The sequence below is a fragment of the Mya arenaria genome, chromosome 12 (assembly GCF_026914265.1).
Source record: "Mya arenaria isolate MELC-2E11 chromosome 12, ASM2691426v1".
NCBI lineage: Eukaryota > Metazoa > Mollusca > Bivalvia > Myida > Myidae > Mya > Mya arenaria.
This window is the reverse complement of record NC_069133.1, coordinates 8,604,808-8,621,763: the sequence shown is the minus strand read 5'-3', so window position 1 is coordinate 8,621,763 and position 16,956 is coordinate 8,604,808. Positions and strand designations below refer to the sequence as shown.

The following is a 16,956-nucleotide window of genomic DNA, read 5'->3' as shown; positions in this document are numbered from 1 at the left end:
TGACCCTCTACAAAAATACAAAAAGTCGTCACAATTGATCGACTACAACAACAACAACAATAATCTGGTCAACTTACTGCTTTGCTATAAAAAAACATCTCTTAAACTACCAGGCCATATTCACTGAAACTTTACAGGAAGCTTCAGTGCATGACCCACTACAAAAATACAACAAGGCATCGTCATCAGTAAGTTATGTTTAAATTGCAACATTTTTATTAATGGTTTATCATAGAGTTATGACCCTTCGCTTAAGTGCGTTTTAGGGCCATCATGGCCGTCTTGTGTTGTGTATTTTAACGATTTTTTACGAAATGGCACATGGCAGCTCATATCAAAGTTGTTTACTTATCTCCACTCGAATATGGAGTTGGAAAGGTTTTCAACCAAATGCCACGTGTCAGTTCATTGCAACATTTTCACCATTTACTAGCATGGAAGGTGCTTGAGTAATGGAACTTTATCCTGAAAATGCCATGTGTCATTTGGAAGTAGATTTTACACAAATGACTCCCGATATTGGTATAGTAGTAGTATTGGAACATTCTCTACCATTATTCCATCAAATGCCACGATCAGTTTCTTAGATCTCTTTTTTTCAAAAACTGCCAATTCTGGCACTTGTCGAAAAAAAAACACACCATCCTATCCAATCTGCCTTGCTTCGATGATAAAGTATGCATACATCATCCTATTTAAAAACATGTAATCAGTTTGCAGTCATTTAGTTTGACTTCAATAATAATAAAATAATTTATGAAATAAATGAAATCGTTTACATTTTGACCCAGTTTACAAGCCGTCTGCGTTTCTATAACCTGAAGGAATCGTCATAATAATTTATGTAAAGTGCAATTTGACGGTATCATCAGCATATCATTATACAAAATTTATTTTAAATGAAAAAAATAATGCTTTAAAAATCAAAAATACTATACAAATATAGTAAAATATATCTCTAGAGCTTTGGACCTGATCTCATAGATATAAAGAATTACATCAAAATGATATGGCACAACATTATTTTCAAAGCCTTCAACAGTGATTCAATGCAAAATATTTAACATGAAGAAAGCAGAGTAAATGCCAAAATTCGTCTGTTGTTAGTCATGAAAATACTTTATTTCAAGAAAATACAGAAGATAAAATAGTCGGTTTAACTATGATTTTTTGAATATTGAAATACAATTATTTTGTCGTAGAACACGGGACATGACTGAAAAAAGCTAGATATATGAACTTTGCTTTTATTGTGTATTAATGGCAACACATATTCACCTACTTTCATTTGAATATATGTTATAATCTTGGTTATATAATGGCAAAGGTTTAAGGCAGAACGACGCTCCCGACGCCACCTATGGACTATACTATTGAACAACTATGAGCATAATAAATGCAGTAAAACTCCAGGTGTCATTAAAAGTAATTGCGATTTTCAAATATTTACCATGCAAGTTCGTATTGTCCATAGATATTGCTGCACATCATCATCATCATCATCATCATCAGTAGCATTTACCACAATGAATATAAGTTGAAGTAATAGAAGCAGCGGAATTATTGCTCAAAACAATATCATAGCTAAATCATAGTACTAACATGTTTAATGCTAATATGTGCTGATGCAGCGGTATCAGCATGAACAACAACTGAATACTTTTTAAATACCGTGATATTATTATACTGATAAGATAATGGTGAATTATGCTGTATTTCATCATGCAAATCTCTTGAAATAGAAGTCCTTTTAACGAAATACCACCCAAAACATTACTCAAGTTAGAATTTTCACCAACTGCCATATCCACAAAAAACTAATTCCAACATTTCACCAACTGTCCTACAAAAACAACTAAGTTCAAATATAAACCTTATGTCACGTTCAGTTGATGAAAAGGAGGATTGAGATTTCGTTGCAGTTGGTGATATTCTTGATTGTCCCCACCAAGATTTAGTGAAGTAACAATATCGCTAGGTCAAAAAGTGAAGGTAATACTTCCGTTGCTTAGAATAAGTGTCATCATGAAAAAGAGAGCAAGTTATGTCGGGTACAAAACTAGGTCAAAAACCGTAGATACGTTCAAAAAAGCTATCATCAGATCACCGATAAACTAGTTAAAAATAAGATTGAAAGGATATTTTTTTTATCAGACAAAAAATATAAAACTGAGGTTTAATTTTCATCGTCTTTGTCAAATTTAGGATAAGTCTCATTATATGTTTTTGTTGAATGAAGTAATAAGACACTAGCTTAAATCATAGAATTATTTCATGAACACAATAAGAATGTCATGGCCTGATTTCCAAATATCATGTGAGCGATCAAATGCCCTTGGTGTCCTCTTTTTTAATTTTCTGGTTATTAACCTTACCAGTATTATGTTATATAAGTGTAATTCAAGCGAAATGTTTTAGATCGGGTATGGGTAAATGAATTAAATTCACAGAAACAAGTACTATGCTCTATTATAAAAGGCTAATATGCGATTTTGCAGTGATACAAAATATATATATGTAAACTGTCGGCTTGTTACGTGTACATGCTCGTAAACATAAACTGTTTAAATGACTTGAGAAATGTAAAAAATAGAAATGTATAAATCTTATTGTATTTTAGTGATACGAGAACTGCTAACTGGACTCCACCCAAAAGAAAGTGTTGATGGTAAAATTCTACGGAAAATGGATGACAGTGTCTTGAAGGACAAAATTCAGGTATTTTTTATTTATTTTTCGTGTGTAAGGACAATCAATGTCAAAACTATAAACTGAACAGGTGAAAGGAAAGGACAAAAAGATAAGATATTGCATGACCATGAGTACAACAGTTCGATGGAAAAAAATATGTAAAGTCCGTGTTTTAATAACTTTACCTTTTATAAGCTAGTTGTGTAAAATGCACAACTTGATTATATACAAGAATATCACTATTAAATATGTTTCATTCCAGATCACTTTGGTTAAAAAGACAATTGAAGCATAACATGTAAATTTTATTCATCCGTTTAAGCAATATGTAGAAATGCATACTATAGATTTATTACAGTTCGCAAGTGTTATGTTTTTAGAAGAAGATCTGGAGAAATGACGAGCTTTCTGCTGCCTTACTGACCTTGGCGAATGATTGTGTGAAAAGCACAAAACAGCAAGCAGCAGCAAACACTTTCAAGATCTCCGATATGCTTATAGAACTTGATGTAAGTAACACTTTGATTAATAGCCTTTTTTCTCGAGCACTAGATTCTCGAATTTCGGGCAAGCTTTACTCATGATGACATCTATTTATGAATGTTATATTACTGCTTTGACTTGTACAACTATTATAGTTTGACCCAAGGAAAACTAACACGAAAAGTATTATCGTATGCTGATATGTGTTTAGGTATATTGATTGTACTCTGTAAATTTACAGTCACTAATACGCGATAAAAATGCAGAAAAGTGGACAGGACCTCCAGCGGAAGAATGCGAAAAGTGCGAAGTGTGTGTTGTTAATAATTGTGGTGAGATATGTTTTTACACTCCAACTCGAAAAGAACAATGTCACAACAATGCTATGTAGGTGGAAACATATTGTTTATAGCACTGGTGTTGGCTTGCTGTCTGCCACACGTTCGTGTCTGCTGCATATCTACTGTTCGACCCACTTTAAATAGAACTGACTTGTTGTTTTTTTTCGGTTATTATTACTATATAAAACATGATACATAATACTTCATTCACTGCTATAAAAAGGCGCATTTGTGGTTTATTTCCATATTCCCAGTTAGACCTGCTATTGTAAGATTATGTCTTCCAAGTGTTATTCAGTAAACCATTGATTAGTTTAGTTTAAAATTATTATGCCCCCCTTCGAAGAAGAGAATATATATAATTGCTATGCACATTTCGATCGGTCGGTCGGTTGGTCGGTCGGTCCGTCGGTAGACCTTAGCTTGTCTTACTGATACCTCAACAATCCCTGGACCTATTGTCATCAAACTTGATATGTGGGTTGGACCTGCCCAGTTGATGACCCTTATTGATTTCAGAGGTCATCAGGTAAAAGGTAAAGGTCACAGTGACGTTTAATGGTAAAAGGATATCAAAGCTTGTCCGAGTGATAACTGAACAATGCCTTTACAAACTTTACATGGAGGCTGGGCCTGACTAGTAGACGACCCCTATTGATTTTTTGGGTCATTGGGCCAAAGGTCAAGGTCACACTGACCTTGAATAATAAAAGGTTTCGAGTAATAAATTGACAATGCCTGCACCCATGGCCCTCAAACTTGAATAGGAAGTTTTGCCTGACTAATAGATGACCCCTTTTGATTTTAGGGGTCATTAGGTCAAGGTTACAGTGACCTTGAAGGCAAACTTGACAATTCCTGGACCTATGGTCATCAAACTTGACATGAACGTTGTGCCTGACCAGTAGAAAACCGTTTTGATGACCACAAACCAAACTCACATGCGTCAAGCCGGGAATCAAACCTGGGTCGCATTGGTGAGAAGCTAGTGCGTTAACCACTGCGCCAACAATGGACAACACCATGGATTTAAAAACATCAAAACATGTTTGTCTGTTACACCATATCCACAATCAGTATCAGTTCAAACCCGTGAATGATTTTCATAGCACTTGTGTCCAATGCTAACCACCTCAAATTACCCGCTCCATTATACCCAAACGTCACTTCGAAGAAGAGGGGTATATTGCTTTGCACAGGCATGTCGGTATGTCGGTCGGTCGGTCGGTAGACCAAAGCTTGTCCGAGTGATAACTCAACAATTCATGGACGTATGGTCATCAAACTTCACAAGAAGGTTGGGCCTGATCAGTAGATGACCCCTATTGATTTTGGGGGTCATCGGGTCAAAGGTCAAGGTCACAGTGACCTTAAATGGTAAAATAATTTTAAAGCTTGTCCGAGTGATAACTCCACAATGCCTGCACCCATGGCCCTCAAACTTGACATGGAGGTTGGGCCTGACCAGTAGATGACCCCTATTGTTTTGGGGGGTCATCAGGCCAAAGGTCAAGGTCACAGTGACCTTGAATGGTAAAAGGTCGTCCGAGTGATAACTTGACAATGCTTGCACCCATGGCCCTCAAACTTGACATGGAGGTTGGGCCTGACCAGTAGCTGACCCCTATTGTTTTTGGGGCTCATCGGGTCAAAGGTCAAGTTCACAGTGACCTTGAATGGTAAAAGGTTGTCCGAGTGATAACTCAACAATGCCGGCACCTATGACCCTCATAATTGAATTGGAGGTTGGGCCTGACCAGTAGATGACCCCTATTGTTTTTGGGGGGCATCGGGCCAAAGGTCAAGGTCACAGTCACCTTGAATGGTAAAAGGTTGTCCGAGTGATAATTCGACAATGCCTGCACCCATGGCCCTCATAGTTGAATTGGGGGTTGGGCCAGACCAGTAGAAGACCCCTATTGTTTTGGGGGGTCATCGGGCCAAAGGTCAAGGTCACAGTCACCTTGAATGGTTAAAGGTTTTCCGAGTGATAACTCAACAATGCCTGCACCCATGGCCCTCGAACTTGACTTGGAGAATTGGCCTGACCAGGAGATGACCCCTATGGTTTTTGGGGGTCATTGGGTCAAAGGTCAAGGTCACAGTGACCTTGAACGAAAAAAACTTGTTTGTGTGATAACTTGACAATGCCTGCACCCATGGCCCTCGAACTTGACATTTAGGTTTCTGGTGACCTGCTGATGACTCTGGATTTTGAGTTCATAGAGTCAAAGGTCATGGTCATAACACACTCTATCCTCACACTTTAGTGGTCATAATCTTAAAACTAACTTAACGGCAACAAATCAGCTGTCATTTCGGTCCATGCATATTTCATTCAATTGTCCATATAATCCTGACAACATGGCGCTCGGGGGGGGGGGGGCATAATGTTTGACAAACATCTCTTGTTCCGACAAGATTTACAAGAAATGGAAATGTTAAAGATTACCATTATTTTGAAGTAAAATACAACAATCTATTTTGCTTTTGTTGCGAATTGTTATCATGAATCAAGTCAGAAGGTCATTTTGAGAAGAAGTCTCCCTAAACATCCCCCGATTTAAAGACTAAGCAAGTATTTCTTGATACTGAAAATTGAAGAAGATATTTATTAGTTTGTGTTTCAATGTCTAGCTCAATCCCTCTGGCAAAAGTTTTGTTTGGATAATATGTTGCTTTTTTATCTTTAGTTAAAGAAAGCAAGTATCTGGATCATGAACTATTATGTCAGAAGAAAATCAACGTGTGTGCGTCTTGCATGAGAAATTCATTTTTGAATCCCATCATGTGTCACACTTGTGGAAATAAGGTGCGACCATTCATTGGTAAGCTTCTAGTAATGTTTATGCTTTTCTATTTGAATTTATATGTTAAGATCGCTGATACGATCACTGTAAAGTATGTTTCCTGGGTAGATATCGGTCCTAATGCCCTTTTTTCAAATTTTATTCAACACATACACAAAACATCAATGTTATAATACATGAAATGCACTAAATCTTTAAATGATGCCGAAATATTCGGCAAAACTATTCAAACATCTGTTTGTGACTCTATGCTTTTTATAGTATGAGAATAGAATGACAAATTCATTTCTAAAGATATGCATAATATCGACATGTTCTCGTCTGCTATCGCAGATATGCATAATATCGACATGTTCTCGTCTACTATCGCTGATGAAATATGCTTTATATATACTATAACCTAGAGTGGCAAATATTAGGTTTAAATAAAAAATATTCAGGATTACTAATATTATATCCAAGTACAATATATTAAATCTTTCTTATATTCTTGTTTACCCCGTATTTTGAAAAGGCATTTGAAAAGATCTGCCCTAATGTCCTCATTGAGAAGCCATTGTAACGCACCTCTAGTTGGGCCCAGACCAATGACTTCTTTGATTTTACTCCTCACCATAAGACCACTCTAAGAATCCTTTGTCATTTTGCACTCGTTATATCGCCTAATATTCAATGCTGGTTTCACTATTGATTTCTGTATACGATAAATGGAGCATATAGGTTTTCAAATGTCGGTCGAATGCAGCAGCATGAAACTTCAGTTGCAGGTTGTCATTGACCAGTTGATGACTGTTATGTTTTTGAGAGTAGTAGGTCAAAAGTCAACGGTCATATGAACACTTTGTGGATACCATAACAGTAACCTAGGACAATGCATCTTAAATGAATGGTTACCCTTGATCAGTAGATAAGGTTTGACCTTGGACTATGCCGTTTCTGTGGTATTTTGCCCTTAATCATCTGAATATCTATTGTTTAAGGTCAGTTGATCAAAGTTCAATGACTACATTAATACATTTTTTTCTGTAGAAAACACCTATATTTTTTGTCCCCATGGGTCTGACATAAGTTGGGCTTAAGTGGCATAATGCTTGACAAATTTAACTGATGATAATGATTTTTTTACATTTGCAAAGCTTGGTTATAACAAAACTGTTCTATTTTAAAAGTGTGAATGTGTCTTTATTTAATTTTAGATAAGGTAAGTGTGAAATATCGTATTAATTTTACTGCTGTTGGACAGAGAAATAATAATTTGTTACAAACACATGTTATCGTGTCAATATGTAGCAAAATGATAGTGTTTGTTTGGAATCACGTCCCTATTATGCCTTCGTGACGTCATGTTCCCCTATTGAGCTGCCAATTAAAATAACACCAACAACTTTGACGTCATTATTAGGTTTCAAATTGAAAGGAAAAAGTTAACTGTTTCTTTCTGCGACAAATTAATGTTATACATTTCAGTCTTATTCTGCTCCGAAATTAAATGAACAGAACAGTACTTATTCACGTAAACTATACAGATTATTGTGACATGTTAATGCATTTAAAGTGACAATCATATGTTGACATGTTAATGCATTTAAAGTGACAATCGTATTTAAAATCATTACATACACATGTATAACAAACATAAATTTGGAGTGATAATCTACTTACTATATTTAATTACTGATAACAAGAGTATAACCGATTTACAGTAATCATCTATCGTCCCATAAGGTAGAAATATCGTGTTTTCTGCCCCTTTCTTTCAAATTAAATGTGGTATTCTTCATAAGAACCATTGTTTTCGATATTTATGCATCCTTTTTGGTAAATTAAAACAATTGTATTGATTAGGGTACATCTTTTTTGGGGAGTTAGATTGCAACTTTAAACAAACCAAACCGACATAAAGAGACTTATCATCTATTTCTTGCTCTCCAGGGGAAAACTGGGGAGCCATTTTGATAGCGGGGAATGACAAGAGACACGATGTAGCAGAGTCCTTTACAAGGGATATATTAAGACTCAGAGATGTTATCACAAGCAGAAGTGTTCCGGTCATGTGTATCAGGTAGGTTTTCTGTGTTTAAGCGATGTATATTGGATGTTTTCAACCAAAACCCTAGGAGCAAAAATATTAAATTTAGAAATAATTTCTAATGTTTTATGAAATACTGGACATTGTATGTCACTTAGAATCTATTTAAGTTAAGTTACAAACACTCTATGGCACTTTTGGACATTAAAAGTCTACTTGTCTCAGATAGCCTAACAATGTTACATGAAAAAGATATGTTGAAATGCAGTTATTACAGCTTGCCATTGCATAGCTCTCTCTTTCCTTTACATTTTCATCAACTTTACCTTAGAATATACATTTCTTGCTTGAACGAAATATTTTAAACTGATATTCGAATCACCTATGTAACTCTTTTACCCCTCCTTTTTGTTGATAGCTAACCTAGGATCAGGCGCTAGTTAAACTTCTTACTAGACTGTGTTTTAAATCCCCCTGAAGAAAGGCATATAGTACTCGCACTGTCTGTCCATCTGTGTCGGTCTCTAAAAAATTTCAGCTGTAACTTATTCAATTTAATTTGGAAGATTATCAAACTTCACTGAAAGTTACAGCAGCATTGAAAGGTGTGTTGAGTAAGGTGTGCTCTCGACTCAAAAGTAAAGGTCAGAAGTCAAACGGCCATTCCAACAAAGCCAAATATCCCCCCCCCCCCTCCGATAGGAATTGGAGACAAGGTGATGGTGTGCTGGCTATAGGTTTGTCTGGATGGATGGATGTATGGATATTGTGATGTTTGTCCGCGCAAAATCTCAAAAATGACTGGAGGGATTTTTATGAAATTTCCCTAGAATGATAAGTACCAGGCTTTTCATTGTTTACCGCGCGAAATAACTGCTGGATGGATTTAAATGAAACTTTACAGAAATTAAATGATACTTACAACGACAGGCTGTGCATTAATATTGTTATTTTTCACAGACATTTGGCCCTAAGAATGTTTTGATAAATGACAGTCTGCCTATTACCCCCAGAACAAGATCTCATGGTTTTACTTCTGTCTTCGCACAATGACTCAACATTATGAGTGTGCGTTGCATAAAAAGTTAATAAATTCTGTTCAAGATTAACGACTGGTGGCCATATTGGATATTGTCATCACAAATTTTGTCTGCACGAAATCTCCAAAACTGCTGGAGGGACTTTGTTGCAATTTCACAAAAATAATATAGTAATCGCTTTCAAGATGGCTGACTGGCAGTCATATTGGATATTTTGCCAGTATCATTTCTGACATAAATTTGACTATCGATATTTTTAGTTATCTCTCTTTGCTCTTTTTGTCCGCCATCCTATTTCCCTGCAACCACTTGCTTGAATTCACTGTGAGTTGTAATATTTGTGAAGTTTCTGTACGGTTGGCATATTGGGGGATACGGGGTGAGTACCTAAATCGGAACAGTACCTAAATGTGGAACACCCGTTATAAAAGCGTTGTTCTGATCGCGATCGGTTAATTTAAGATTTTAATCAATACACTTATCTTAGACTCAAGTTCCTAAGAACATGATACTCCGGTAAGTATTTCAAATGCTGCTATCATTCAAAGTTTTGCATTTTCAAACGTCCATACATAGCACACGGGGGAATGACTTGCTTGCCACAATTACAACAAACTAGTACAGTCTGTATTGTTTTTTACTTTAATCGTCAAATGTTACTGACAAAAAAGACAAAAACAAAGCTTGAAATATAATATATTTTTTACTAAAACAAAACATGTAGCCATAGTTTCAAAATTATACATAAAAAATAAAATTTTGGTACTCCGAGGACAAACATGTCAATCCTTGATTTGTGCTGTTAACAAGTTCTTTACATGTAGATTGGTAGTATCTTAAAAATGTTCCATTTATATCAACCAATTGGTCTTGAATCCTATAACACCGAAAGTGTTCCGATTTAGGTACTGACCCATTATGCTTTTGTTTTCCCAGACAAACAATTTCTAGATGACTCTTGTTTCATGAACCATTATTACAATAGAAAAATATTACCAATATTATACGTCATGATGTTGTTGTTGTTTTTTCAATCAGGAAAGAGAAGATTGAAGTCGTAGCACCAATAAAACCAGGAAATGAAGACAATGAGATGTGGATCAAAATCCAACTTGCTTTCAGAAAACTAAAAGAGCAAAATATCACAACTCTTATAGTGGCCTACTCGGGTCATCATGGGCTCCAGCCTAAACAAAAAGCAGAGGGCAAAAAAGATACAGATCAATCCAAAAATGGTCTTGAGCGGAGTGGGCCAGAAAAACCAGTTATTGTACCAGAAGAGGGCATCTTCAATCTGAGTGAAAATGAATCAATGAAAGATGTTGATTTGTGCAATGAAATACAGCAGTTAACAACTGTTCACAAAGTTCTTGTATTTGAAGACTGTTGTCATGGTGATGCTATGACACATGCATTGAAGGGCAAAAAGGTAGTGCAGTTCAACAGTAGTACTACGGGGACAAAATCATTGGTTAACTTTAGTCAGAAAAAAAGCCAGTTTATTGATGCACTAATAAAAGCACTTACGGCAACCGATGACAAGAAACATGAACTGTACCAACACCCGAACTGCCAGCGCTGTGTAAAAACTGCCGACGAACTATTCAAGAAAACCTTTCTGACATTGGAAACTTTGCATACATTTATTACAAATTATATTGATCACTTTCAAAGTACTGGATTGGAGAGTGATGGCCATCCGACATCGTCAACACAGGGTATATTGGAAAAAGACTCCATTTTGGCATACCGATACCATTTCCCGGTTAACTTTCAATTCAAGATAAAGAAATCAAAAGCTGTAGAAAATAAGACTGAACCAATTTTCCTGAATGAATATGAAAATTTGCTAAAGCTGAAGGAATTCTTATTATGGAAACTATTAGGTTAGTATTATAGCTACTTTTGTTAATATTTCATAGCTCATCTGGTTTTAAAAAGCCTTAGGCAAGTTGTTAGAAATGATAAATGATACCCAATTGTCCATTGACGTCAACACTTTGGGTGCATATTGATAATTTTATGATCAAGGTAACGTGGGTCATTCACCTAGTAACCACCAGGATAATGAAAAGTTATGTGTATTTGCATGTGTAAAAACATGCATCGTGTCCTTTAAAAATTCCACAACTCCCACAATTCCACATTGAAAAATACGAGTTTTAATGCAAAATATTATATTACAGGTGATGATGATACTTCCAAATACCTCATTGAAAAAGAAGATCAATTAAAGGTCTATGCCGCTGTTGTTAGCATACAGGTAGAAACGGGACCTAGAGAAGTCCATTTGAATGAGATTTATTCTCTTGAACAGGCCTCTGCAGCCTGGATATCTCGAAGGGAACTGATTGCACAAATTCGAAATGTTACGAAAATAGACTTTCAGAACTATGCGGCTGACATCGTGTCGCCAAACGAGGTTGAAGTCATATTCAAGGAATTGCAAGTGCCAGAACATTGCTCTTATATCCTGTCAGAGGTAAAAAAACAAAACATATTAGTCTAATTTGAAAATCGCTTTACTCTTAACCTAGATACTTTGAAGTTTGGCCTGACCAGTAGATGACCCCTATTGATTATGAGGGGTCATCGGGCCAAAGGTCAAGGTCACAGTGACCTTGAATGATAAAAGGTTGTCCGGGTGATAAGTGGACAATACCTGCACTCGTGGCCCTCAAACTTTACTTGGAGGCTGGGCCTGATCTGTAAATGACCCATATTGATTTGGGGGTCATCGGGCCAAAAGTCAAGGTCACATTGACCTTGAATGATAAAAGGTTGTCCCAGTGATAACTCGACAATGCCTACACCCATGGTCATCAAACTTGACTTGGAGGTTGGCCCTGACCAGTAGATGACCCCTATTCATTTCAAAGGTAATCGGGTCAAAGGTCAAGGTCACAGTGACCTTTAATTGTCTAAGGATTCTTAAGCTTTTCCGAGTGATAACTGACAAATGCCTAGGCCTATGGTCATCAAACTTGACATGGAGGCTGGACCTGACCTGTAGATGGCCCCTATTGATTTAAGGGTTCTTCGGGTCAAAGGCTAAGGTCACAGTGACCTTGAATGATAAAGGGTTGTCGAGTGATTACTCAACAATGCCTGCACCCTTGAACCCGAAACTTGACTTGGAGGTTGAGCCTGACAAGTGATGACTAATATTGATTTTTAGCGGTCATCGGGTCAAAATCACAGTGACATTAAAGGAAAACTCGACAATTACTGGACCTAAAGTCATCAAACTTGACATGAAAGTTGGGCCTGACCAGTAGATGACCCATATTGATTTTGGGGGTCATCGGGCTAAAGGTCAAGGTCACAGTGACTATGAATGTGAAAATGTTGCTCGAGTGAAAACTTGGCAATGCCTGCACCCATGGCCCTTAAACCTTAATTTGAGGTTGGGCCTGACCTGTAGATTACCCCTTTTGATTTTAGTGGTTAGCAGGTCAAATGTTAAGGTCCCAGTGACCTTGAACGCAAAAAGCCTCTCCCTCTTATAATTTGACAATGACTGCACCCATGGCCCTCAAACTTGCCAGTTGACCAGTTGATGAATCATATAGATTTTGAGGTCATTGACTCAAAGGTCATGGTCATAACTCATATTCATCATTAAAACATTGTCATACTAGTATTTACTTATTCCCTGCTGGGGAGATGATTCATTTTTATCTGTAAATATCAGTCATCATCTAAACATGATTAAAAACTGTACCTACTATCCACACACTTTGAATGGTCATAATCTTAAAACTGCCTCAAAGGCATCCAATGACAAATCAGCTGTCATTTCGGTCCATGCAGATTTCATTCAATTGTTAAAATAATCCTGACAACATGGCGCTCAGGGGTGGTGGTGGTGGGGGGGGGGTCATAATGTTTGACAAACATTTCTTTATTAGTCATTGCCTCAATGCTTCATTTTCGGGTAGATCTTATTGAAAAGTGCAGTGCACATGAACCATTACCTTTGTTGTGATATGTTTTGAGTAATTGTCCATGTTCATGCTTATCCTCTGTCCTGAGGTTAACTCCAATTAACTTACATATTTCTATTTGTTTAGTTCTTATTGTATTTACTCTTATTCTTAATTAGTACATTACCTGTGTTTTCCTAAATATAATGTAAGTTTTAAAGAAAGAAGATTTTCCGTAATGAAAATATATGAATGAATGATTGTTTTCACAAATGGCACACTAGTAGATTACTGTTGTTAAAACATAACAAAAGCCATAACATGAATTTTGTTTTCATTTTGTTATTGTCCTTAATTTAATTGTTATCCACTGTCAAAATGCGAATTGAACCTATATCACATTCGGTGGTTGATATCTGGCAGTCTCTGACTTCTCTTGTTGCTTTTATAACCTACACCAATGTGGTTATATTTCATTGTTTGTGTATTTACTCTATAGTCAAATTGAATGCATATAAACGTTCCAATGAAGGTTAATACCTCAAATTATTTTCCACAAATTATTGGTACCTGTTTGTTTCAGGAGCAAGTGAAGTTTGTAATAGACGCAAATATTCTTCAACGTTATGTCGAACAAGTCCATGGAAAACTAGAACGTTTTGGCATCAGCAAATCCCTGGATCATATACGCACATTCCTTGACAAACATGTATGAATTTGGTCAAGAGTACACACTTTGTTAACGGCTTCTTTGTCAATGTCCGACGTCGTGAAGGAAATATAGAACTAATTTCTGCCGTAACTCTCTGGTTCCAGTAGTTATTAAGTTATACCCCTTTTTCGACTGAGATAAAAAAAAAAGAACGGACAAGCGTTTGCCTTCGCTCCGCTATGCTCCTTTTTAGAAAATATGACTGACTCTAGTAATTGTCCAATGCAATTTTTATGAACTTATCAAAGTAAAAAGTTCTGCAAATGTGATAAACTGATCACACATGAAAATTACATAATTTTACGTGTATGTGCTGTCATATTTAATATGTTTAAGGAATAAAATACACGAAAGAAAAATGAAAGCATTTTCAAATTTGATATAGTATTAGTTTTCATATTAGTCATTTCATATATGAGCAGCGATCATAAATAAAAATATTTTATTATTATTAAATGAATTTTAGTAACATTGTTGATAAGACGAGTCCATAATTGGTGAAATAAATGGGACTTAGTTTGATTATGGTTATTATAATTGTAATTATTGATTGTCCATTTCAGGAGGATGTTTCAAATGTGAAAGTTCACATTGTTCTTCCAAAAATAAATGTCAATGGTAAACGTCAATTCGGGCCATTAATTTGTTATCAGCTGCAGAGACCAAGTGCGGAAATGGAAAGCTAAATGTCCAAACGGCACGTGCCTTCTACAAATTAACATCACATACACAGATGCAATCGCCCAAAACGTTAATTGCGATTTCCATGTCAGTTCCTCTATGTATGTGTCCATTGTTAAATGTCTGTAATGTTAGACTTAGATGAGCGAATTTAGATAAGTTCTGTGTTCTCAATAAAATCGCCATCGCATGAATTATTTAAAACATTAGAATGGCTTCAATTTGAATACCGTTGCAGATATCAAACGGCTGTTATGGTATATAAATATATTAATAATTTTACACAGAGTTATATAAGAGACATTATTCAGATATCTAGCAATACAATATATGGATTACGATCTTCTACGCGACTAGACATTGCTCACATTCGACATAAAACACAATACAAGAAACACTCTTTTGCATGCTACAGTGGGAAAGTTTGGATTTTTTTACCAGAAGAAATAAGTAAATCTAACACGGAACAGACATTTAAAGCCTGCTGCAAGAAGTTCTTTTAACACTATCAATCCCAAAAAAAAACGTTGTAAAAATTGTAACTTAATTCCATGCATAGCACTAGTATAGTTTATACATTAAGTATATGTTAAGTAAGGTGTTATATGAATGTGTGACTGTCCTACTTACTCAGTTAAACAATTTTGATGAGATTTCTTGTTCACATTTAGGTACACATAGATGTATTGTTAAGAATTAATGTGTTAATTGAATGTATTATATTCATGTTTCTTTATGTTTTTGTATGACATTTTAATACGTACCTTTTTAAAATGACAATTTTTTTGCTTACAATTCCATTCTAAGCATTTTTACACGTCTGCGCGATCATTTTTTCCAGTTGTAGGCCGTGATGAAAAAAAATGTAATTATGCTTATGTATAAATATTTTTTCGGTACTGCTGAAATGTGTTTTCTCATTTGTGTGTGGAGTATTATTTGCATTACTTCTTTTTAGTGTGTGTGTGTGTGTGTTCTTTCAGAAGGCCGCATTGTAAATAAGACGTGTGTTATGTATATTTATAATATGATGCCTATGTCTTAATGTGTTACTTTCTTTTAATAAAGTTATTACCTTAGAGTCATTGTGGTAATAGTTGAGTAACTAGTTGCTAGCCATTTTAGCTCCAGAAGATAATTTGTTTTCATATATTTAGCATTATGGGAGGAATAATCCCCACTTGAATTTCAAAATGGTGGACATTCTGTCAGTATTGATATTTTAGGTTTTTCAGTTTTCTACGGGAATTATATCTTTCAGCAAGTAATAATTCTGGCCTCCGGGAAATATAAAGCGTAAAATAGCACACTTATCTTTTCGGTAACATGGGTTTATTTATGGGTTTTAATGGCACGGAGCTTTAAATGACTCAATACATGTAGTATACAAACGAAAAATTTACTAAGCTGTCGGTCAACGTGGCAGTTATGGCATGCGTTCTATCTGCGAAAATAATATTTAATATAACATTTCGACGAAAACACATTGTCAAGGCTGAAGTTATGCTAAGTAAAACTTGAAAGTATAGAATATTGTTAAAGATCATAAAATGTCATTTTGTCTTTCACTGATAGCACTGATCTTACTTAATGAACATGAGAGCCTAATGGCCAAAATAACAAATATGCCCAACTATATAGAGGGTTATCCTTAAAATATGCTGCTGCTTTGATTAATTATAAAATTTCAAAAAGCGAACATATTTGCTTGACATAAATAGTCAATCGAAAATGCTATTATAATATTTGAAAAGATAGATTTATTTTCAATATATTCAGAAATTTGAGAACACGTTAACGTCAGTTTGAGAGTGTGACGTTATGTCCGTCAGGTTGTTTATTCAAAATGGCGACGTCAAAGAAAAAGGCTGCAGAAATAGTTCAGCTTAATTTCGAGTCATTCTCTTGTAACTATTAAACGAACAGTGCAAACCTGTATTCAGAAGCTAATAAACGTACTATACTTCAAATACCCCCGCCTTGCGAAGAGATTTAAAGAGACTGGGTCAGCTGATGACACCGACACAACAATAAAGGAAGTCCAAGATCAAGCCTGAGTGCAGAGAACTTTGTCGAAGTCCAGCAAGTGAGGAAACACCGCGAAAATCAGGGAGAAAACTTCTTGTAGACATTTCAAATTCTTTTTGTAATGGAAGTGTTTATAGAACATTACGTAACGATTTAAAATTGTTTCCATGATCATTGTCTGTTATGCAGCATTTGAAAAGAACAAACCTGAACAG

General features: G+C 35.7%; 1 protein-coding gene across 1 annotated transcript in view; it reads left to right on the top strand.

Moving 5' to 3' along the window:
* The window catches only part of LOC128211750 (uncharacterized), a 34,909-nt gene extending 19,117 nt beyond the window's left edge, over nucleotides 1-15,792 (top strand). The window contains exons 9-17 of the mRNA XM_052916785.1: nucleotides 2,621-2,718; nucleotides 3,072-3,200; nucleotides 3,416-3,506; nucleotides 6,209-6,343; nucleotides 8,258-8,387; nucleotides 10,433-11,280; nucleotides 11,581-11,876; nucleotides 13,904-14,029; nucleotides 14,596-15,792. Of these exons, the coding sequence (XP_052772745.1) occupies nucleotides 2,621-2,718; nucleotides 3,072-3,200; nucleotides 3,416-3,506; nucleotides 6,209-6,343; nucleotides 8,258-8,387; nucleotides 10,433-11,280; nucleotides 11,581-11,876; nucleotides 13,904-14,029; nucleotides 14,596-14,718 (1,976 nt within the window). The 3' untranslated portion in view covers nucleotides 14,719-15,792. The remainder of the gene's footprint in view (nucleotides 1-2,620; nucleotides 2,719-3,071; nucleotides 3,201-3,415; nucleotides 3,507-6,208; nucleotides 6,344-8,257; nucleotides 8,388-10,432; nucleotides 11,281-11,580; nucleotides 11,877-13,903; nucleotides 14,030-14,595) is intronic.
* The last annotated feature ends 1,164 nt before the right edge of the window (nucleotides 15,793-16,956 follow it).